Source organism: Drosophila hydei, unplaced genomic scaffold (assembly GCF_003285905.1).
Source record: "Drosophila hydei strain 15085-1641.00,03,60 unplaced genomic scaffold, DhydRS2 tig00000283-arrow-arrow-pilon, whole genome shotgun sequence".
NCBI classification, from domain to species: Eukaryota; Metazoa; Arthropoda; class Insecta; order Diptera; family Drosophilidae; genus Drosophila; species Drosophila hydei.
This window is the reverse complement of record NW_022045702.1, coordinates 1,048,128-1,072,153: the sequence shown is the minus strand read 5'-3', so window position 1 is coordinate 1,072,153 and position 24,026 is coordinate 1,048,128. Positions and strand designations below refer to the sequence as shown.

Genomic DNA, 24,026 nt, shown 5'->3' with positions numbered 1-24,026 from the left:
TTGAAATGTGTTGGGAATCACGCGACCTGGATAACTAAGTTAGAGAAAGTTTATTTTTTATTTTATTTTTAGTTAAAAGACTGGTAGAGAGCAAGTAGAGAAAGGGAAAAAGGAGTAACACAAAAAAAGAACAAGAAAGAGAGCAATAACTAAAACGACACGGAGAAGGAGAGAGATAGAGAGAGAGGCAGAGATAGAGACAGAGAAAGAAAGAGAAAACTGCAAAAGATATTTCTGATTGCTTAGATCCTAAATTATACCAAGCAATAAAAATATAATATATAGTTTTTAATATACCCTATAGTAAGCTAGCTTTACCACAGGGCATAATAAGTGAGGAAACTAAAATGTAGGAAGCTTGTGATTTTTGGCAAACAATTTCCATTGAATTTACCGAATTTATCTCGCAAAGAGCAAGAAAGAAAAAAAAAACTGTTGCCAAAAACACAAATGCGGGGCGCTGTGGCGTCTGCTGGGGGTTGCTGGAGGATGTTGTCCGTTGGAGGCAGCGCCAAGCAGATATAATAGCTTTTGATTACAGTTTATGTGTGTCGCCCTTAGCTGCTGTTCGTTCACAAAATTGAGCAGAGTATATAGGTTTTCTATAGCGCTATGAGGCCTAGATGAACATTCTTTCCTTTCTAGTTGGGGCTCTTCAGTAGTCAGGTAAATGATTAAGCCGTGAGAGTTTCTGGTTCCGATTGAAAAGGTTTTCATTTCAAGTAATTGGTTTCTTAAGTCTTTATGAGTTCTAGGAGAGTATTAATCAGTCGCTGACATTTGACTTTGCACAAAATTATTTATTTTTGTATTTTTTTCTGTTTGCATGTTGGCCAAAAAACTTTGCTGCTTAGTGGGCGTGCGCCAAAGCGGCGTCGCTCAACTGAGCAGCAAGGAAACAAAAACAAAAACAGCTAAACTGATCCCGAAACAGGCTACTATATGTAGTTGCACAGTACGGGCTGTAAGTCTATGGACTAGAATTATTTAAAAAATGTTTCATTGCGCCGCAACCCAATTGACTTTTATGCAAATAAAATATAATGTGATTGCTCTCGTTGTTGGCTGTAAGGAGCAGAGCATTGATTTTTATTTACCGCTGTGTGAATTAAGTGCCACACACACACAGGGAGAGATAATGGGGTGGGGTAAACTTTGTGAAGACTAGCGCCACATTTTCATAACGTAAGTGAATAGAAAATTGAATCAAATCTAATAATAAATGCTTTTATGCAGCCCTTAAGCACTCTGAAAAGATGACGACGACGACGACGACGATGTTGTTGGCGACGCTCGACAATGGGACGGATTGTCTGCGAGCAGCGGGAAACGGCAACAGTGTTGCAGGATGATAGTGGCTGTTGGAGGGAATGAGGTAGGGAAAGCTCATTGGTGTCGCCTCGACATGCTCCAATAGCCTTGCCGCATACAAGCACAACATTTGCTTTGCCAATATGCATACCAATCTCATCTGTATGTCTTCCTCTCTCTGTGTGTGTGTGCGTGTGCCGCATGCCCCATTTGGCTTGCACATTGTTGTTTCTGCTGCTGCTGCTGCTTCTGTTGTTGGCTTGTCTCAACAGTCAACAGTTAGTAAGCATGCGTCGCTTACACTTTCTTTGAGCTCCTCCAATTGAAAATATGCTAAAACGGGGCATGTTGCTGCTGTGCCAAGGCTAAGTTAACTTATCAAATACATTATCTTTCATTTCGAAGGCTTAAATCGCTAAAGAATACCCTTAAATATTTATGAAAAGAAGCAGCAAAAAGTATACCAAGTCAATTGCCTACATAATACAGGGTATTATACTAGCCAAGCCAACCTCTTGTCACACACTTGTCGTTTTTTTTAATGCCGCATGTCTTTGCATTTCACTAGCGACGCCTTTTGGGGTGGCACCCGCCTTCAATTTGGCTTTAAGCAATTTAATCGAGTTTCCATTTTGCTTCGGATTACAACGCAGTCTCAGTTGCCTGGCAGCCGCACTTAACTAGTTTGACTTGCAGTTCATTTAGTCTGGCATCTCAACCTAACACACCTGTCTCGCAGCAAAAAAAGAGAGACAGAGAGAGAGAGAGAGAGAGAGAGAGAGAGAGAGAGAGAGAGAGAGAGAATGTGTGAGATGTACGTAAACTCGATTTGAAATGTTTTTGTTATTCGTTATTCGTTCCTCATATCCTCTGCTCTGTGAAGTATGTATTGTGCTGACTGAGTGCTGCTAGTCAATTTCAATAATTCAACTGACATAGCATGCCACAGCAGCAACAACAACGACAATAAAAACAAAACAATGCAACTGGAACCTTCCTCAGTTGGAATCAGAATCAGATGGAACAAAGCCATTTCCAGAGCTGTCGTAAAATGGACCATAAAATTGCCTTGTGGCAATGGCTCAATTATAATTGTGTTTATAGTCAATCATATTATTATAATTCCTTTTACTCGAATGCTATAGAGTGAAAAATTACGGCTCTATATGCTGTGGACGACCTAAGTAGCAAGATTTGCAAAGTATAGAGAGGGAGAGAGCGAGAGAGTCAAAGTAATGTAGGAAAAGTACTTGCCTCAAGAGATAGAAACAAGAATGTGCTCAGAATTGAAATAGATAGTCTAAAAGAGAGAGAACTTCCGAGAGAAGAAGAAAGAGTTATCTAATAAAGAACTAGATAAGCATATTAAAGCAGAGCAGAAAACATGGAGATGAAAGTTAAATCAAAATATACCAAAAAGTTTCAGATACATAAGATTAAGTAAGAAAGTGATAGACATACTTGAGATAGGAAAAAAATCTGAGTACAAAATGCATTAAAATAATAAGAGAGATTAAAAATAAACTAAAAAGCCAAGAAAAATAAGATTGTAGCAATGCAAAAAGTCTCTCAATTTATGTTAACTGCAAGCAGAGCATAAATTCATGAGAAGTGCATAGTAGAGCATTAGAATAAATTGACTTTTCAAGCAAAGTCATTATCGTTGTTAAATTAGATTTATTACTTTAAGCTCTTCCACAAAAGTTCTGCAAAACTGAATTAAATTGGAAATTGATAAAACCAAACTGAAGAGCTTGCTTCTTCAACTCTATTGCTGCTTCTGCTGCTGCTGCTGCTAACATACAGACAACAAACGATTCCATTTCTTTCTTTTCCATTTTCAGTTAATTCTCTTTTGGCCAAATTACAGAAAAGTTCATTAAATTGTTTGCCATCAACTTTGTCATGTTATTGGCAAAATATATCAGAGTGCCATGCCTCGTCCTCTCAGCCAATCTCTCTCTCGGCTTCTTTTTGTTTTTTCTTTAAATTTATCTTTTTTTATTGATGTTGGCATAATAAAACTTTTGAGACCACATAAATTGCGCAGCATTTTTTATTTACTTAGCGTCGTTTATCAGTGAAGCCAGTAGGAGAAATGTTACGCTTTGCACATGCTTAAAATGCGGGCACTTGGCAAAAGTTTATTTATTAGTTAGACTTTTAAAAATATAGTTGTTTATAAAAAAAAAAAGAATATATAAATATATTTATGTATATATATTTATGTAGCCTTAAGCTTTAATATTTATTTCCGGTTCCGCCTCGACGTTTACGCAATTGTTGCTTTGGTTTTTTCCTCTCTCATTTTCATTTTCATTTTAATTTTTTTGCTTTCCACTGTGGAAAACTTGCTCATTACTTCACTTGTGGCGTACGTAATTCAAGTGGTCCCAGATGGGGGTTACGAGTGGCCAGAATGCGGGCAACGGAGTCTCAGCCTCGGTATGTGAGTTGTGAATGCTTTAGTATTTGTCGCACTCTCTCTCTCTCTCTCTGACTCTCTCTCTCTTTCTTTCTTCTTCTCGCTCTGTGGGTCCTTTTGCATAGCTGCATTCTTTTTACACTGTCCATCGTTGTTGTGACTAAAGATTTATGTGCCAGTTGCTGCTTCAACTGTAATTTACAACAGACGCTTCGCAAATTTATGTGAAACTGTGGCTCTAACACTTCAGCAATTAAATATATACTCCATAAAAACAAAAAGAATACATAATATACATTGAGTAGTCACTCGAAATCAATTTCAGTTGAATTTGCAATCGAAACAGATAAATCGTTGAGTTTTATAATCGAACTTAACGTTAATAAATTGTTGCATTACATACAACGTTCTAGATTAGATATCAAAATGCGGGCAGCAAGCACAGCTCACGTATTGCTCTATAGCTCGAATTACAGATTAATGTTCGATGTACTGTCTGCCTGCAGCAGATGCATGGCAACAAACGGCTGCTCTCGGAGCAAGATATACGCTGCAAACTTGCAAACTTGGTTAATACTCTTAGAAAGTGTGGTCTAGTTAATCTGAAGGTGCACCACGACGCTGAAGAATTGGGTTTGATATATTAACACTTAAAGCATTTACTCAACTATCAAAAATGAGACTTCAGCCGAGTTTTTATTCTGATAGCGGCAATGTTACTTAAGGACTAAAGACACGACGTTTTGATTTCACGGTCTTAGACCCTTTGCAAGTGGCAGCTGCAGCTTCGTTGTTGCCTATTAAAACGCTGAGCTTGCGCCTCGTGCAGATTTTTATATTATTTAATTTTTTATTAATACTTAAAGCAATTAGTTAATGAATGAATGAATCTGAGAAAACGTTCAACAAAAAGTCAGAATGCATAAACTTTCATAACATTTTGTAGAGTATGACTTGGTCTGTTTTCATTTCTTTTGCCTTGCTCTGTAATAGGGGTCATGAGTCAGATGCGTAAACTTCAAAATCGACATTTTCACTAGTTTCTACAACCCCTTTTGAGACACACACATAGTTCGAGGGCGCTGGCATGGCACATGGACTAAGGCAGCGAAGGACACGAGCTTCATTTTTTGCTCCATTTGTGTGTTATGCTTTTTAGATATTCATATTTTGCCATTGATGATATTTTCACTACTTGCGTATGCATAACACGTACGTAACCCACACATACACACACACATATATATATACAAATAGACTATAGCTATAAATGTATATATATAGATATATACACATATATGTAGTGCCTGGCTGTACCTTTTGGCGTATTAACTCTACCAGCTCCAGAGTTTGTGTGTGTACGCCTCTGCTATCAAATGATTGTGCATTTGTGTGTGTGTGTGTGTGCCTTAAATTTGCATATTTTTTGACTTAACACATCCTTCAAAAAATTGCGAAACGCGTTTGCGATAGCTTTGGCATTTCCTTGACGTCTTTCCGCTTTCCGTTTTAGCTCTCCACATATTTCTGCTGTCTATTTTTTCAGCTCTTGATGTCCAGAAAGGGTAGACAGGGCACAACAGCTAAGCTGATAGCAATATAGATATATAGTTGAGTTGATATAGCTGCAACTAACTGAGTATCTGAGAAGGTACAAAAGTAGTTTGTGACTTTGATTCCCTGTTGCTTGCCCATTGCACTGTAATTTTAGTATTAGGTAAAGGATAATTTCTTTACTTATTCTATACTTCTCTAACCAAACAACTAAAATAGTTGAAAGGGTGTCTGCTCGTCGTCTGGTTGTCTGAGGGTATCTGCTTGTCTAGCTCTTTCATTTAGAGTTTTACATCTGCTGTGTTGTGCTCTATGCTGTTTTCATACGGTCTGCGGCTGTTTTCCATAATACTTTAAAGCGTGCCTTCATTTTCACCATTTGCACTCTCTCTCTCGCTCTCGCTCTGTGTCTCTCTTTGTTTCTCCTTTTGCCACATTCAAATTGAATTGTTTGCATTTTCCTCTGTTTATATTCACAAACGCATGCAAATTGGTTCACAGTTAAATTTAATGGATTAACTGGTTTTTAAATTTTTCAGTTAAATGCTGCTGCTGCTGCTGCTACTGCTTCCGTTGCTGCTCCGACTGTGGCCTGGAAGCCGCGCCTCGGCGCTGGCTCTTCAAGGCTTTCCGAGTGGCGCTAATCCTTGACTTTGCTGCTAATGCACGTCGTATGTCAAACACCAAAAACGTTTACAGCACACTACACCCAACATCTACTTTTACCCCAACTGCTGCCGCAACTACTGACTACATTGCCTGCTTTGCTTCTACACACAAGCAACGCAATTTATATGCCTTCCGCTGCCTTTTGCTTGTGTGTTTGCCTTGGCAACGTCTTTGGCTGTCTCAGCCGAAGCCGCAGCCCCAGCCTCAGCTACTGCCACTGCCGCTGCGTTCACCCGCTTTGTATGCTATGCATTTTTCTGCACTCTTGACTCTTAAGCGTGCACTTGGCCAGTCAGCCTCCCAATGTTTATATCCTCACTCCTCTTTGTCCTCAGAGCTGCCCTCATGACTGCCTCGTCAGCAGAAGCTCGTTTTCTGTGCGTTGTTTGTCTTAAGGGATATGTGCACCAAGTGCCTGACTATGTATGTGTGTGTGTATTAGTGTGTGTGTTTGCAAGCACTCTGCCGCAGGCATTTTGATAAGAAAAACAAACAGCGCGCTTAAGTCATACCAAGTGAGAAAGGGAAAGGCAGAGGGGGAGTGAGAGAGAGAGAGAGTGAGTGAGTGAGCTGCTGCAAAGCTGAGGCACATACAAGCTTAAGTGTCTTTTATGCGTTTTAATGTTGGAATTTAATTTTCAAATTAACTTGAGAAGTTTATGTGGTTTTTTTTCACTGTATGCATATATGAATGTGCTCTATGTGCCCCTCTGCTGCGTACCCCAAACTTGCGAATAATTTTCATTAATAAGGCTATATACGCAATATATATATACTCAGTGCATTTCTTTGAAGTGCGTAAAATAAAAACTACTTGACGTCTTTGAGCAAAGCTGAATGCGTTCGTACATACAATACAGTATGACTGCGTTTGAGTTTATAAATATTTAAATAATTACTAAGGAAATTTTATTAACATCAACATTTATTTTCTTTTTCATTGAGATAATATATGTCGAAAACAATCTTATAGTCAAATAATTGTATTTTCCCCATTGATATTGGAATTCAAATGTAGATATTATTATTATACTCTGAAAATTTGATACAAAAATGTTAACTTATAAGAAAAGTTACGCCATAGTAGAGCACATGCCAGCCCACGCTTATAGCAGCTCTGCGCAGAATTCCTGGTATATGTTAGTCAGGCATTGCCGACCAAAGTTTGCTTTATTGCTTATTTAAGATCTACAGTTCATTCTCATTATATTTGATTCAACTAAACATAGTCTACTTTTGTGCTTATAATAGAAATGTTTATTATTTATTATTTATTTTTGTATTTTGTATTTTGTATTTTTTATGCCTTCACCGTTTCATTTTACAATTATATTTCATTCGACTGTCACATAGATAGCTTTGTTAGCATTAGAAAAGAAATGATATAGAAGTATCTCTATCTCTCTATCATTCGCTCGTTCTCCGATTTTAAATTGCAATTGTGGCTGTTAGCAAGTTTATTTATGCCCATTACCCAGTGTCCCCTGTCGTAGTATCCACTGTACCATTTGCCACTTTCGCTTGTTAGGCTCAAATGTTGCACATAAATAAATGACAGAGCTTGTTAGGTGGCATGTGGCAAGGCAGCTGGCAACTGGCAACTGGTAACTGGCAACAAAAGTGCAGGCTAACAAGGAGTCACAAGTCAGACAAATCCCCACAGCCCCAACCGGGAAAAACAATGTAAAAGAGAGAGAGAGAGATAGGGAGAGTGGGAGAGGAAGAGAGATGCAGACTCATTAGATGGCACACACACACAGGCACACATCCATGTGTGTATATATAGCTACCTGCATAAGCTGGGCATTCAAGCAGATAAAAGTTGGGGCACGCTGCAATTGTCTTAAATTACATTTATTTCTTGCTCCAAATTGTGCAGAGAAATTTAATTTAATTGCAATTTATGTATCGTAAGTAATTAATTTAATAAAATGCCAGTCGACAAATAAATAAATAAAAAACTGTCTGCTTTAAATGGGCATTCAACTCGACCTGCATGGCATCGTTTAATAGCATTAGTGAATGCTTTTCAATATTGTGTTTCATGCGTTTGCGACCATAAATAATATGAAATTCCATTTCATATAGATTTATAGCATCTGTTCGATTCAATTGAAGTTTTGCAACTCTTTGTTTCCGCTGCCATTAATTGCTGAACAACAAATGCGGCAGCGACAAATTGAATGCTCGGAGCTGAATACCCCTACTCGGCTATTTGCATTTTTTATTATTAGCATTTCAATATTTTATTTCAGTTGCGGCTTAAGTGCAAATTTATATATATAGCTATAAATATATGCAAGTGCCAGTGCGAGTGCTCAAGGGCTTTGCATGCAATTGTAACTAAAAAATTAAATACCTTTCAATTTTATGAATTAAAATCGCATTTGCATTGTCTGCGTGTTGTTGCCGGATTTAAATATAACATTTTTTAAATACGTTTTAAATTATTTTTTACAAGTAGTTATATTAGTTCTTTTACTTAAAACGGAGTTCAAATATGTCTTACCTTTTTTCGGCACATGAAAAAATAAGAACTTGTATATTTATATACTCAGAATTAAGGTATCTATTAGTGTAACACACTCGTTTGAGTAGCACAGATCGCCTCTTATATCTGAGTGCAGCACAGATTGCTCTTTTCATTCACTACACTTCAAACATTCCTTAAATAAATTTTAATAAGCTGAATAATTTTAGCTATTATACTTGAGTTCTTTGTCAACTGCCTTAAGCATCGATCTAACATTAATTCAGAGCAGGCCATAGCAGTTATTTTCTTTCAACAAAACAATTCACAAGGCAAGAGAAAATCGTTTTCTGTTTTTTTCTAATTAACAGTGAATAATATGACGATCGATGAAGATCTGAATGGGCTGATTCTATTTTGGCACTGGGGTCCCATAGTTTCGCTGATTGTCACCGCGACCGTAACTTTCACAACCTGGCAATGGTGGCCATCGACGGAAGGGTCTTTAATATCTAACGCGTATTTTGCTTTCTATATGCTGACGACTCTGTTGTCCCTGTACAACTTCGTAAGATCAGTGCTGGTGGGGCCGGGTCTGTTGCCGCGTGGCTGGCAGCCCGAATACCCCAGAGAGGCAAAGTTCTTGCAGTACTGCAAGAAATGTGAAGGCTATAAGGCGCCACGCACCCATCATTGTCGTCGCTGTGACCGTTGTGTGATGAAAATGGATCATCATTGTCCGTGGATCAATCGCTGTGTGGGCTGGTCCAATCAGCCATATTTCATCCTTTTCCTGTTTTATTATCTGTTGAGCAATTTGCATGCCTGTGGCGTGCTCTGCTATGCTGGCCTACGATTCTTTATCGAGAGCAACAAGATGGCTCGTCGGTATCATGGAGGCAATTTGGACCTATATCTGCGACACCATTTCACTAGCATATTTATGGGTATCATGAGCTTTGGGCTGACGATCGGCATTGTACTATGCATGCTGAAGCTGTTGATCATCCAGATCGGTTCTCTGCTCAAGAATATGACCGATGTTGAGGCATGGATCGTAGCAAAGGCGAACGCTCGTCATTATCAGAAGAAATTGAAGCCATTTGTCTTCCCGTACAATCTCGGCTGGTATGCAAACCTCGGTCAGGTGTTTAACGTTGCGGAACTGCATCGCAGTCATGGCATTGACTTCCCGGTTGTCAAGGGTTGTAATCAATTCACGCTCACCATGGAACAGCTTGCACAGAAAGCAGACAAACGCAATCGTACACTCACCTACATATGCGTTCATCCATCAACTGGAAGCTGGTTGCCCATCTGGTCGCAAGGTCTGATAGTGGCGTTCAACACTCCCCTCACAGACAATCCGCGCATCAAGTTGGAGAAAAATGATCTCATAAAGGTTACGCGCAAACAGAAGCATTGGCTGTTCGGGGAGCGCGTTGTTGGCGACGATCAACGCAAGGGCGCGATTCGTGGCTGGTTTCCCAGACGCTGTGCTGTCGAGATTACCGACGGCGGAGACCCGAAAGATATGGCGTCTTCTAAGGCAAAACCAAAGGACAAGTCTCGTGCAAGCAAGCAGACAAAGTCAAACAAGATAAATTAGGGACCGAACCGAACCACTTTAATGGAGAACTCAATTTTAAACTGATATGCAAAATTGCAGCATTAATCGGCTGTGTACTTCTATTTTATTGTATGAAATATATTGTCGTAGCACAACTAAGAAGAAGAAGATGCAGTGTATATACATAATTATAGAGCCCAAGTTGAAGCTTCACAGCAAATGCGAATACATTTTCTGCAACTTCATTAGTTAATTGATGTCAACAGATAAATCATTAAACTTGTTCGCATTGCCTTCAATACTCAATGAGTTCTTGCTAACATTGTCTGGCAAGTAATTTGAACTGCCTTTGTAGCTGTATTTTTTTCTCTATGCCATGGCCAGCGTGCGCAGGAAACAGGAACTAGCGCGCGACACAAACGTGTCGTATAGTAGATGTTTTTTCGAATAGAAAAAAAAGGAAATGTAACGCAAATTTCCATTCGCAATCAGGGCCTTGAAAACTCGAAACTCTTGCAATTGCGAATGCATTGAAATTGAAATGTATGACCCGCAAAAGTTGTAAAGCATCGCGGATTCTGCTATTGTACTGGATGTACTAGCTCTATATTGAACAAGGCCATGCAAATCAATAGCTTCCTAGCCATTCAAATGGATCGTTCTGGCTGTTTTATGTGTGTAGGCGGGTGTGTATGGGTGTGAGTGAGTTTTATTTCACAGGCTTGGAAACAAACAATGCCTAGCTAATGCGGGCTATCTGTGCATTTTATGACAGTCCACAAAGTTGACTTTAAATGGAAAAACAGACAACTATTTTCGTATGGAAAATATATATAAAAAATTATATAGTTATCATTTTTATTTAGCTTAGAGATAAACTTATTTTAAAAAATGTTCTTTAGAAATTTCTTATATTTTATTGTAAGGCTTAAAATATATTCTCTATAATATTAATAAATCTATAAAACTTTTATAATTTTCCCCCTTTTCAGTTGAGCGAAATATGAATCAAACAATACACAAGTAAAATTTATCAGTAAGTCAATGTCAAAATTTATTAAAATTTTATTTCTTTTGAATATTTCTATAAAATATTTATAAAATTTATTGATTCCTTTTTCTATACAACTTATATTATTAGCATTTTGTAGCCAGCCAGACGCTGGGGAAATTATGAAAACATCTTGGCAGAAGGCAATGCAGCCAGACAGCAGGCTTTACTGCAATTGACTCCTGTCAGGCTGCATGTTTAGCTCAAAATTAGATAAATATAATTTAAATTTTATGTGTGTGTGTGTGTGTAAATTGTTGCAAGTTTTCCATTGGGAAATCAATTGACGTTGTCATGAGCTAATGGACAATGGGAATTGTTTGTGTTATGGGCCTCAGTTCATAATAGAGCAAATAAAAAAATAAATCAATTCAGAGAAATGTTTAAGTACTTGTTGAAAGGTGTGAAAGCAGAGCTTGATATAAGAGAGAGCTTTGATATAGAAGCTTCTACATGATATCGATAATTTTTCTTTGGCTTATATCTCATCATATTCTACTCCGATTGAAGCTAATGAGGATTGTGGGCTTGTAAAAGTAGCCTAAACGATTCTGTCTGCTGTAGCTCTGCTTCAGCTCTTAGTCCGAAAGCTAAGCCAAAACGGATGTGCTGCTGAAGCTCAGCTTTAGTCCAGTAAAACATTTAAATATTCACTCGTTATGATCTGTAAAGCTCTTCAAGGCTAAGCTAAGTTGTTTGCTTTTTATTTCGATTCAGTTGACAGGCAGACAGGAAACAAAATAAATTTAACATAAGCATTTGCCACAGAACTGAAATAGAAAGAAAAAGTGGAACAAGCCTTAATGACTTTTGTCGTTGCAAAATAATTGTGCGTGAATTTTATGCTGCGAGAAATGTTGCCAAGTTTTGTGTGGCCGAAAAGCCACAGCCACAGCCAAAGCGAAAGCCAAAGCCAAAGCCAAAGCCAAAAATTCAGAGCCAGGGCCCGAAGCGGTTCGCTTTCAATGTCCTGCTGACATTTAATTTCACGCACTGCCGTCTATTTTGTGCCTTGGCAACACTTTTTGACTTTTATGCGACAGACGCGTTGCGTTCCCTCCGCCGATATAGTTCGCTTTTTTTGTTTTTTCTTTTGGCAACGAGCTGTTAGTGGACTTGTTTTTCATGCCAATGCATTTGCTGTGCCATTTCTGACTGCTCGCCTCCGTCGTTGTCATGTAATGTAAGAGGAGAGCTAGAGACTTTCATTTTCCGATGCAAGGCATTGTGCTTTAAGCACAGCGCTTTGTCTGCCAACGCAATTATGCAGCACGTTAAGCGGCGACAGCATTTATCTGCGACAATGATACCTGTCCGGGTATCATTTACAGTCGCACAAAACAAAAGGTAATTATAGTGTCATTAGTGAATGCTAGAAACGGAAACTCCCCAGTGCTCAGCGCTCTCAAGTGCATAAAAGCATAAAGAAAGAAGGCCTCTCAGCTCTAGCCAAGGCAAGCCTTTATGCTATCCTATAGTCCTCATCATGGCCATCAAAAGATATCTACAAACTAACAGGGGAAACATGTATTTGATTTCTTTTTTTCTCCATTTTTTTGCAATTGTTTGCTTGTTTTAATTCCTAGTTAAATGTAATCTGCTGCTGGTCTGCTCGCTTGTTGACAAAATGTTTACGCTCAGCAACTCAGTTTTAATATGTACAGAGTGCGCTGGGAGAAAGAAAAAGAAATGGGAATAGAAATAAATGCTAAAGATGTAAAGGAGAGGAAAGTTAGTTCAGATTTAGCTATATTAAATCTAGATTAGATTTTTCTACATTTAAATTTGATTAATTTTTATTCAAATATTTTACAGCTCAATTAATTAGTGTTTACAGTTGTAAAAGCATTGATTGAATATTTTTTCAATGTCAATCACTTCAAAGTTCAATTTACCGCAATCACGTGGTGGCGGCGTGTGGGGTTGGTGTTTGGCATGGGCTATAAATTATCGAAAATTGAAATTGATATTGAGCTGCGTTTCGCTCGCGCGCCTCGCATTCAATCAATTGAAATGCCAAAAGTCGTACAAAATTTTCGCTTTCAATTCGCTTTTCGTTTTATTTCCTTCTGGCTTTTTTTTTCATCTTATATTTTGTTATTAATCTGTGTGCCCTGGAGCGTTTCGCGCCGAGCGTCGAATCAGCAACTGAATCGGGAATCAGCGCGAGATGCGGCTCACAATTCCGCATGGATTAGCACATCAAAAAAGAGAAAAGTGGAAGGAAACGAGTAGAAGAAGGCACAACGGCAGATGAGAGACTGACTTTTGAATAGACGTTCTGCATCATTGAAAGAACTGGACTGCAGCATTGATTAGAGCCTGCAGCGTGGACGGGCGAAAGTCCTTTTCACCAAAATCAAAAACGAAAACAAACAACGAAGAAATAAATAAAAAGAAAACATTTTTTCTTACGCTAGTTTCTGCCTTTGAGCTGACGTCTATATTGAGTGTTTATTTATGACGCCGGACTCCAGAGCCAAAAGTAATTTTTCATTATTTAAAATAAAGTGAATTGCAGTTCCCCCACCCTCCCCCTCTCATAGTCTCTCTCTCTCTCTCGCTCTTTCTGTCTTTAGCTTCTGCTACTCCTTTTCATTTATTCTTCATAAATAATTTATTAATTACAAAAGTTTGCTTCACTCGAAGCGCATGCAAATGCTCCCCAAACACGCCCACCAACTCTAACAATTTTTGGGGCAACAGTTGCAGCTACTGCCAAATATATATAAATATATATATATATATATATATATGTACATACACTACATATATATATATATGTACGCAATGTCCTTTTGCGTCTTGGCCTGCAAAAAGTTTTATTAGTTGAAGCTGCTGCACTCGGACTCCGACTCTGACTCGGACTCTTACTCAGACTTGGACTTGGGACAGAGCCTTTTGCTTGGTTAGTTGAATGCCTGGGCATATTTTTCATATTTTAATTGACAAAACTTTTTGTGCAACTGGACTGATGGGTTTTTGTGCCAAGTTTACGTTATATTGCACACACACACAGCCACACACTCACGTACAGCAACTTGTCAAGGATTGGGCATTTCAGTTTATCATCTTTGTTTTGCAACTGGCACTGCTGCCAGCAGCTGTCAAATTTTACTGCTGCCACAGCTGTCTAGTGGTGCAAACTCTATTATAAAATGCGATTTATTGCAATTTTTATTCAAATTCGTATATTAACAGGATGCCATAAAATGCTAGTCGACTGACTGAGTTTTGCTTAAGCTGTCAAATGCTGAACTGCATCGATTTATACAATAATTGCTTAGTTAACAATTCGCTTTCCATTTCAACTTGTGCTTTAGTTGGATAAAGCTTAAGCATGTGCTTAAAGCAATGCTAATCAAGTTTACTACCTGTTGATGAATCTTAATAATAGCCATAGAAATATCAAGCAATATATGAGCAAGTTGCTTGATAGAAAATCCCCTTATCTATCTGAAATTTGATGGCCTTGCTAACATTAACTTATCTAGCTCATTAAGATAAATTAAGAAATACTCTTTCTTCAGCCTATCTTCCCTTTTTATCGTTATAAAATGATACATAAATGCTGCAGTTAATTCTGACCACTGTCTCTAGCTCATTCAACTGTCGACCTTGGCCAGTCTTGTCTTGCCTGCGACAAGTTCTCTATGTTAATTGACACACAACTTTGGCAATATTTGAAATGCATATACTTGAGTGCGCCAGCCAGCTACCCAATTCATTATTTATGCGGCGACTTGAGCTTTAAGTGCAGCACATTTTGCATATGCCGCGACTGCAATTGTGGCAAGCCCCACACACACACATGTGTGGCAGCTGCTGCAGCACTCAAAATAATGCATTTGTCGCAGTTCGCGTTGGCAAAAACACATATAAAGCAAATATGGAAACCGTGAGTTAACCTTCTACAAGGTGTTGATATACTTGACATGTTGTCGTACATACTCCCAGACATACACACATATATATGTATATATGTATATATATGGTATATATCTGCATATGCCGTCTGGATTATTGGCTAAGACAGTTGTCAGCCCATTTACCCCATTTGTTCACTTATATAGTTGATGTCATTAATGTGTTCACTAACGAAATTAACAGTAAATTTAAGCGGCTTTGTTGTGTGCGTCTAACTCAATTTGTGTGCCAATGCCAGTTGGCTAAGGCTGAAGGGGCGGGAGGCGGGAGGCGGGAAGCGGGAGGATGGTTAGGTGGTATTGCGGGTAGTCGCATGCTTTTAGTGCGTATGCTGTTAACAAAGGGACACTGATTGCTGTTGACAAGACACCTAATGATGTGTACATAAAGTTATCTGAAGCATTGTGTAATGCACTTAGTAACACACCCACACACACACACTTACCCACACATACATATATGTATATATAGAGCTACATATGGGTCGTCAGCTCGTGACGTCTTTTGTGTGGCAACGTGGCATCCTTTTTGGATGGCTATCGCTTACAACACTTACGCTACAAGGTAATTAAGGCATTTTACACTTATGCAACCCGATTTCATATTTTAATTGCTTTCCACTTAATAATGTGCCACTTTTTTTATAGACTGCATAAGGCACAAAGTTGACAATATGAAAATATCCTGTAAATAAGAAATTTGTTAAGTGTATCAATTGTTTTGTCTAACTAAAGGAAGAGGGGACTGATTGACTTGCTGCCTGATTCATTGATTAATAGAAGACACTTTAAGAATCTGAATCTGAATCTGAATGATAAAATTTCTAAAAAATTCCCATTTCAATCTAAAATGAATTGTTTAATTCAATTTCAGTTTGATTTAAAATTTCTAAAATATATATACATATATGTCTATCTAAACAATGCCCACTCCCAACTGGCTTCGATTACAGGGTATGCAAATGAACAGAACGGCATCATGACTGTATAATGTTTATGCAAACCGCAACAGCATGTTGTCCGTCCCCTTTGGGCTATATTGTGTCTGTTATAGTTTGTTTGTTTTTTTTGTTTCGCTTTAAATTGTAAAGCAATTTTCTCGAATAGCGCATACGCCGCGTGTGTCGCGCGCATTAAACCGCATTTAATAGCCAGTCGAGTCAATATATATTAAAGACGTAATTAATAAATTGTGCTATACTTTTCTTTTTTTCCATAATAAGATTAAAGCGCAGCAACTAAAAAGTTAATGCGTTTAGCTTGCTGCAACTCTTACTGCAGTTGTGTTTTTTTTCCCCATTTTTTTGTTCACGCTTTGCGCTCACGAACGCGTCGAACTTTAATTTCCGCAAAACTTTCGCAACAAAAAAGAGTCAAAAGAAAAATTTCAGATAAGTATATATGTAGGTGTGTGTGTGTGTGTGTGAAAGTATATGTACTTGCTGCATAATTAAGTCGCGGACTTTCGGCTGACATTGAGCAAAATTCAAGCTGAATTTTGACTGCTTTTTGACGTCTAATTTTAGTTTTGTTTGTCAGCAAACTTAAGTTAATAACAGAATCTTAAGGCTTTAACCAGGCGACTTACACCACACGCAACCTCTTAGGATTTTAGCGCTAATTGCCTTTAGGCAAAGTTATCTTTAAGCTAATTTGTTAGCTCGCTGATAACTTTGAGTTTTTAGCTTGTTTATATATTTGTTTATAATTAACTTGAGCATTATCTGTGGCGCTCTGATCTGAAGAAAGCTGCGTTATTATCATTATAATTGTAATCATCATTTGCTTTTGATATGTGCGCATATGACGAGTGTTTGATGTAGCTAATTAATACGCATTTTCCTTGGAAAAGTGATTCAGGCCACCCCATGAAGTATATATGTTTATGAGGAGTTGTAAGAGATACAGGACTTATTGCCATAGTCAAAAAGTCTCTTTAATAGTTTGCAGCAGAAAGCGCCCAAAGCCTCAAATAAACACATAAGCTAGTAGGACGCAGCTATGTCGCAGAATATGCTAATTATATTGTCAGTTTAAGCAACCACAGCAGCATTTTCAGTTATTCATTGAGCTCCAAGACCTCAAATACCACTCGCATAATATATTTAAGTATTTATTTGCACAACTTAAAAGCGGACCGCACAAATTTGTTGGCGAATCATTAAAGGCTTAAAGGCGCCGCTGCTCGGTTTCTCTTTTTGTGGCTAAAACACTTGAGCGTCACTCACCGAATGAGTGGCTGGCTGGCTGTCTGGTTGGCAACTAACTGGGCTTATAAATGCCTGAGGGCAATGCGAAGAAATCATTGAAACGCGCATTTCACTGTGGCTTGTGGGCTGCAGCCGCCGCAATTATGGGCTTCGAGGTCAATCGGAGCAATTACTTTGCAGCTTTGTACACTGTTAACAGTTAATATAAAAATGACAGCAGTGGGCGTGGCCGCTTGTCAAACTTCTATATAAGTTGATAATTCTGAATTGTCTGGCGCTAAAAACTTGATATTGTGTTAAATTATTCAATGAATGCAAAAGCAAAACCCACACACACACGCGCGCGCGTACACACACACACACACACACACACATGTGTCAAAAAGTTTTGGCACTGTGCGAAAATTTATAGCAATTGTAGCCAAAAAGATTTTGTCGGTTGCCCAAAAACAAAATGTGTAAAATATTGACAAACCAAATGAGCAAATGTTGTGCATTGTTTGCCAAGTTTCTTTTGGCCATATAAATCAATAAACGTGGGGCTAACACTTTGGCCAGCTGAGCGTCGTAACTGGAGCCGCTCTTGGCCTGGCCAGCACAACATGGCCGCAAACGCAATTGTTTGCACGTTGCGTGGTCATGTTAGTTCGGTCAATAATTGGTTTTTTTCGGTCGCTGCAGCATCGGCAAACAAGTTGTTTATGATTGCCAAATGATTATACGGAAATTATCGTCGGAAGAAGGCCAAAAGCTGGCCCTTTTCCAAGCGGAAAATTACTTAGGCGAATGTTAGAAACGTAGCCAACTGCCAACTGTGTCATACGCTGTTTGGGACAAGTGTATTTGCCTGGCTTGACTAAACACAGGTCCTAACCCAACTTTATAATCGGACCAACAGCCGCAAGCCAATATACCCGTTCGACAATCTGTGAGCAGGGCACAGTTTAATGGCCCAGAGAACGATAGATTTTTGTTCGAGTGCATGTGGGAAATTAATGTGTGAAATAACGTTTGCAGCTTCTAACAATAATTGAGAAATTTGATCAATTTAAGCTGTGGCTGCAATCAGTGCATTACGTATACGCAACGTGTGCGTTGTGCTAATGAACAAAATGCTTAAATAGCTCACATACTTTTGTGGCCAATCTAAAAATAGCAAACAATTGAAAATTGTTATCGGTACACACACACCGACATGCACTTACATACAAAATCATTCAATATTGATTTTAGGCTTCAATAAAATATTTTAAGCAATTTTAAAAATATCTTAAATAAAAATAAATTTATCTTGCTTAAAATAATTTGAACTAAATTTTTCAAAAACAAAAAATGTTTAAAGAAAGCTAAAATTATTATTTGATTTTATTTTTATATAAAATAAAAATAAATAATCTTTTTTTTCTAATTTAAAGTAAAAAAATTCACTTAAATGAATGCTGGGCCACCAAAATAGCAATATCAAAATTGATTTTGAACATTTTTAAATGGAATTCAATGTACAATTTGAAAAAATATTTATTTGTAAAGCTTTCAAATCAATTAGAACTTCACTTTAGACTTACAAGGCATGGCACTTGAGGTGTACCCAACTTTAGCTATTGTCGCAGCTGTCGCTTGGCAGAAAAATTTTTTAAATGACAGTTCTGAGTATTGTTTAGAAGCGTGTCATAGCATTTTGCCAAAAAAGACGCAAAAAAGACATTAACACCTGATTGTTAGTGAGTTCAAAAATCTAAAGTTAAAGCTAAAGTAATACTGACAGCTTTGGGAAACGCCATCAAAAGACTTCGACTTCACCTGAAATAGCTCGAAATCCAATCAAACGTATGAAGAGCTCACAATACCCCATCGTATTTTGTGCCTCATATTGAGCAAATGAGCTCAAACTTAAACTTTGCAAGTTCCAAATAAAACACGAACATAAACTGAACCACCAACAAGTTCGGCTTGAGAGAGCGAAGGGGTTGCCTTACTTGGCTGAGGGCCATCCATTTCCTGTACATAATTTGGCTAAAACTGAAGTCATTAGGTCTTAAATTTGCTAAAACTTCGAAGATTTTGCTGATGAACAAAATGTTCTTCTTGATTCTAACTACGGCAAAAGCTTTAACACTTGGCACTGGGCAGCCAAAAAATAACGACTCAGAAGTTGGCAGCAGACAGAGCTGGCTACTATCTGCTGTTCAAATTAATTTGTGGCTAAAAGTGTGTGACTGTATGTGTGTGTGTACTTTGGCTTAAAGAACTGTTGGCCAGCTGCCTGAACGTGGGTGAAATTCATGCGGGTAGCTTGGCAAAGGTGTTAACAGTGTCATTTTGGCTTTTATTGAACGTGTCTGGGCGCTGAAATCCGAGCTGTAGTATTCATCTAACTGACGTCTCGACAATTGTAGCATACAAACGCACACCCACACACACACACACAGACACGCACACACATCTTTGTCACTGGCTCATTATGCAAATTGTACACGAGCCACGTAGCGGGCTAATTTGTTACTGTCTTCAGTTGCCAAGCTGCTCGACGCTGGATGGCCAGGATGTAGTAGTTGCCATGCAAATCATTGGCCAGCCGACAGACAGACAGTGAGACAGTTCGTCAGGGCATCAGCACAGCGTCGGCGACTGCTGCTTTCAGCTCTATCACTTTCAATTCCCCGGCCATAAATTTCGCACACGCCCACGCGTCTACATAAAAGGTACAGGCTACAGCTCACTCACACAATAGGTGTGCGTGTGTGGGTGTGTGCATGGAATTTATGATTACTTCCGGGCATTATAAACCAGCCACGTGCAGCTCTCGGCAGCATCCAGGACCTCGCTCGTCGCTCATCTGTTTCTGCTTCTTCTACTGCTGCTGCTGCTGCTGCTGCCTTTGCCATACGCATATAAACAACTAATAGCTGCAGTTCTGTCAAGACGCCCTGCACTTAACTTCATTTGCCGGCAGCAGTGCTAGAAAAAATGCAGCTCAAGTGCAGTCTGCAGAAAGCCACGGCGCACAGTGGAGCCAAACCCCTTTTTAATGAGCTGAACCACAAAAAAACTTTTCGTGAGCATATTACAAATTTGAGTTGTTGGAAACTTCACTTAGATTTAAGTATTTAAAATATTTTTCTTCTTCTTCTTCAAGCCTGAAACAAGGCATATTCGTTGTTAATCAACATAGTTTTCCTTTACATTTATTATACCTTTTATATTTTTATTTTCGCCCCACTGTGTCCTGTCGCATTTCTACTCAAGTATTTGCCGCTAAAGTTTCTGCCGTGGCTAGTTGCTGCATTCAGCTGAGCTGCTGTTGACAGCGAAGACAATTTTCAATTAAATAAATGGTTGGTTTTTTCATGCCAGTCTGCACAGTGGTGCCAAACCAGGCGAAGTAGCTGATCATTTTCAGTGTCTCTTTTGATTTAAATATGATATGATTTTACACCAAGGTTCGCAGCCTTACTCTGCTCGTGCCACAAGGCCTGCGCGTGTGTGTATATGAAGCTTTTGTTAATATTAAATATTTTTTACATCAGAATTTTCTTTGCAGCGCTTTTAGAGGCTCCCATTAAATTGATACCAAATTGGGGCAAATTTAACAATTAATGAATATTCAGGAAAATTAAAATTTTTTAGTTTGTGGGTTGAAATTAAGATGGCTATAAAAAAGGAGAATGAGTAGATGTACACTGAGAAAAATGTAGTATCTATCTATAATATAATAGTTAACTATCTATAAGTCATTCCGCTCTGTAGCTAATCTTTTCGGAATTTTCAATCAGCTCACTTTGTAGCATTTAAGCTCTTGGTTTATTAAAGCTAATACGAGGCACGTATGAGCGAGCTAATGATATATAGACAGGCAACATGCTGACCTGCTGACTAATGAGCTAAAATGAATTGTTAATATATCAAAAATCAACGCAATTTGGTGCACATTATGTAAAGACAGACGCCAAAAAAAAGCGACCGGCTCAAGGACAAGGGATGTGGAAGGGGTCATGGAGCAGAGGGGAAGCTGTCTTGCAGGCTAGAGGCAAAACGGACGCAAGGCAAAGTTAATTTTATTAAGGAAATGAAAAAGTCATATATCATTTTCACAATCTTCTAACATGTCCATTACGCCCGCAGACGCCCGCACGCACACACGCACACACGCATTCGCTCTATCCCTTTGCTGCCCCTGGTTCTATCACACACGTACGCCTTAGCCAGCTGTTCGGCCATCTTGGGCGCCATTTTGGCAAAAGAAATTGGCCGAAAGGAAATGCAGTGGGCCAAAAGTTAAATGAAAGTGTTGAGAATAGCCCAGCAGCCGAGGTAATAAATGTGCCACGCCGTTCGCCTTGACGTGACGTTCCGCCCGCCCCTCCAAAAATTAAAATGCATAATTCAAGGGTTAGACATTTGGTCCCAGTATTTTGGCTTAGCCCAGTCTTAAAAGCCACATTTACATGTGAGTTTTTCTCAAGGCTTTTTACTTGCTGAAAAGCCGATGCCCTTTAGCTGCCTTCGACGATAGCTAAAGTGTTTCACGTTTCACGCACCATTAAACGACGATTTGCCGAGTCATTTTAGGTGGGGTGGTCGAGTAGGATTAGGTGGAGGCAGAGGAGGGAGCAGTAGGTTGGACTTATCGTTGGCCCCTACCACGCCCCCCGCTTTGTGCCGCCTGATTGATTTCTGTATGCGTGTAAGCTTTTTTGGAGCTGGGCTGACTTTCAGGTGACGGAGAAAGATAAAAAAAAGTCATGGAATTTTTTAATGAAATTTATGAGAAATGTTGAAATTTTAGCGTCTTTTGAGTTCTGAATATATAGAGCATAAGTGGCATGCATTTATATTAAGATTCAAAGAGGAAATTTCAAAAATATTATATATAACAAGAATTTGTTCAGACTCACTCAACTCTAAGTTTAATTTAATGTTAAATTCTTCTTGCTTCTTAGCATTTCTTGAAGATATACAAAACTTGTCATATAAATCTTTAATATAGATTTTGTTGTATATTTCATTTCGCCCAATTGTATTTGAAATTTGGGCTATGAACGTTATCTTTGGGGACTTTTGCGCAGCAATCATTGCCCGTTGGTTGCCCTCGCCCTCTGCGCCCTCTGTTTAACAGTTATTCGCAGCATTTATTCAACGTAATTAACAAAATTCCCAGGTGTATTGTATGCGGCTTGAATGTTGTTTTTGGGCGTCAATTTGAAATTCAGACGGCGTAAATCTTTTATTGGCACGAAATGTTTAGGCGAAAGGTTCGCTCATTCGGTTTCAGCCAAAAAGCAGAGAGTTGCATAATAAATAATCGATGTGCCGTTAGAATTTTAAGTGCTACACACACAAAATTTCGCTGCTAATCAGTGGCCAACACATATATACCTATATATGTATATCGTTAGCTCACTATTGAAGATGATTTAAGGCCCGCAGCTAGAATTGACAGAACGTTAAAAAACGAGTGGAAGTGAGGTTAGTAAAGTTTAATAGCCGCGACCCCCACGCCTCTTCATAGCTGGGTCTTAGGTGCTGAACCTCTTGTCTGCTTGTCAATACCCGCAGACAAATAAATTTCTGTTTATCGCTCAGTCAAAACCCTTTCTTTTGCTTTTGCTTTTGCTTTCTGCTCCTCTGCATTCTTTTGGTTGCTCGCTTTTTTATGCTTCGCTTTTTTACGGCTCTGCTTCTTGTGCTTACAAAGTGCACTTGGCAGAGGCCCACACCGCCGCAGCTCGTTGCTCCTTTTGATGTTGTTCTTGCTGCTGGTCACAGCTTTCAGCATAAAATAATAAAAGGACTCGAGAGGGAGAGAGAGAGGGAGAGCGAGCGAGGGAAGAGGAACGAGAAGCCAAGGCATAAAAGCGCAGCGCAAGAGATAAAACTTTGGCGCACCTTGGCCAAGACACGCACCTTGAAGGAGAAAAGGAACGGGACGCCTTTTATGGTGTCATCGCAGTTTATTGTTTTTATTGTTTGATAATTATCGCACGGCACAGAGAAGTGCTTGGGCCTTGGTCAGTGCAAATAAAATGAAATGAATTACACACAATGCAGGCAATATCTACAAAGGGACGCACAAAGCGACTCAACGGCCATTGTTGGGCGGAAGCCAAGAGCCCGCTCCAACACCTAAGCAGAGGCCACCTGAAGAGCCTGGCGACTCCCACTCGCTGCTGCCTTACAATTAACCAATGGCGTCACGAGCGCTTGCTTTGTTTTGTTGAATTTTCAACGGGTACTTAATGAAAGCTGCTCCCTTTGTGGCCGAGATGCGAACGTATGTGTCTCAAGTGAGAATTCCGGCCTCTTCATGTATACAAGAGTCAACTGAGTAGCACTTAAGTATGACTTTATTTGGGCACATGTCGCATGCGTTTAAGAGCTTCAGTCTATACTAGAAAGAGACGTCTTTAAGCTTAACTAATTTAAGTTTTCTTTTATGGTAAAAATATCTAGGTAATGTATATATGAAGTCAAGAACTTTCTATTTGATGTATACATTAGCTTATAAAGGATGTTTTATTTTAGAATTTCTCAACTTTGAGTTGGCTATGCTTAGGTAAATCCTACGCTTGCATCAGAAATACTTACAATTCTCTAGCTCTGTCCTCACACATATAATTTTCTTGCTTAATGAATTAATTAATTATGCAAATCTAAGTTTCTCAATTTGTAACCAAATTTCTATGCGTATTATATAAAAAGTTTTGCGTTTGCGCAGTTTTTTGCGTTAAGTAGCTTATTAAATCAAAGAACTGGATAAGCCAATTAAGCTACCTTGCATTAAATGTAATTGTGAGCAAAATCTAATCCCAAACGACACAGGAACTCAGACTCGAAGTTCTT

At 38.8% G+C, this 24,026-nt stretch overlaps 1 protein-coding gene across 1 annotated transcript; it reads left to right on the top strand.

Annotated features, from left to right (window-relative positions):
• Window positions 1-8,717: 8,717 nt before the first annotated feature.
• Window positions 8,718-10,186, top strand: LOC111600487 (palmitoyltransferase ZDHHC6). Its single transcript, XM_023316614.2, has one exon. It carries the CDS (start codon window positions 8,809-8,811, stop codon window positions 10,036-10,038), a length of 1,230 nt encoding a protein of 409 aa, XP_023172382.2. The 5' UTR covers window positions 8,718-8,808; the 3' UTR covers window positions 10,039-10,186.
• The last annotated feature ends 13,840 nt before the right edge of the window (window positions 10,187-24,026 follow it).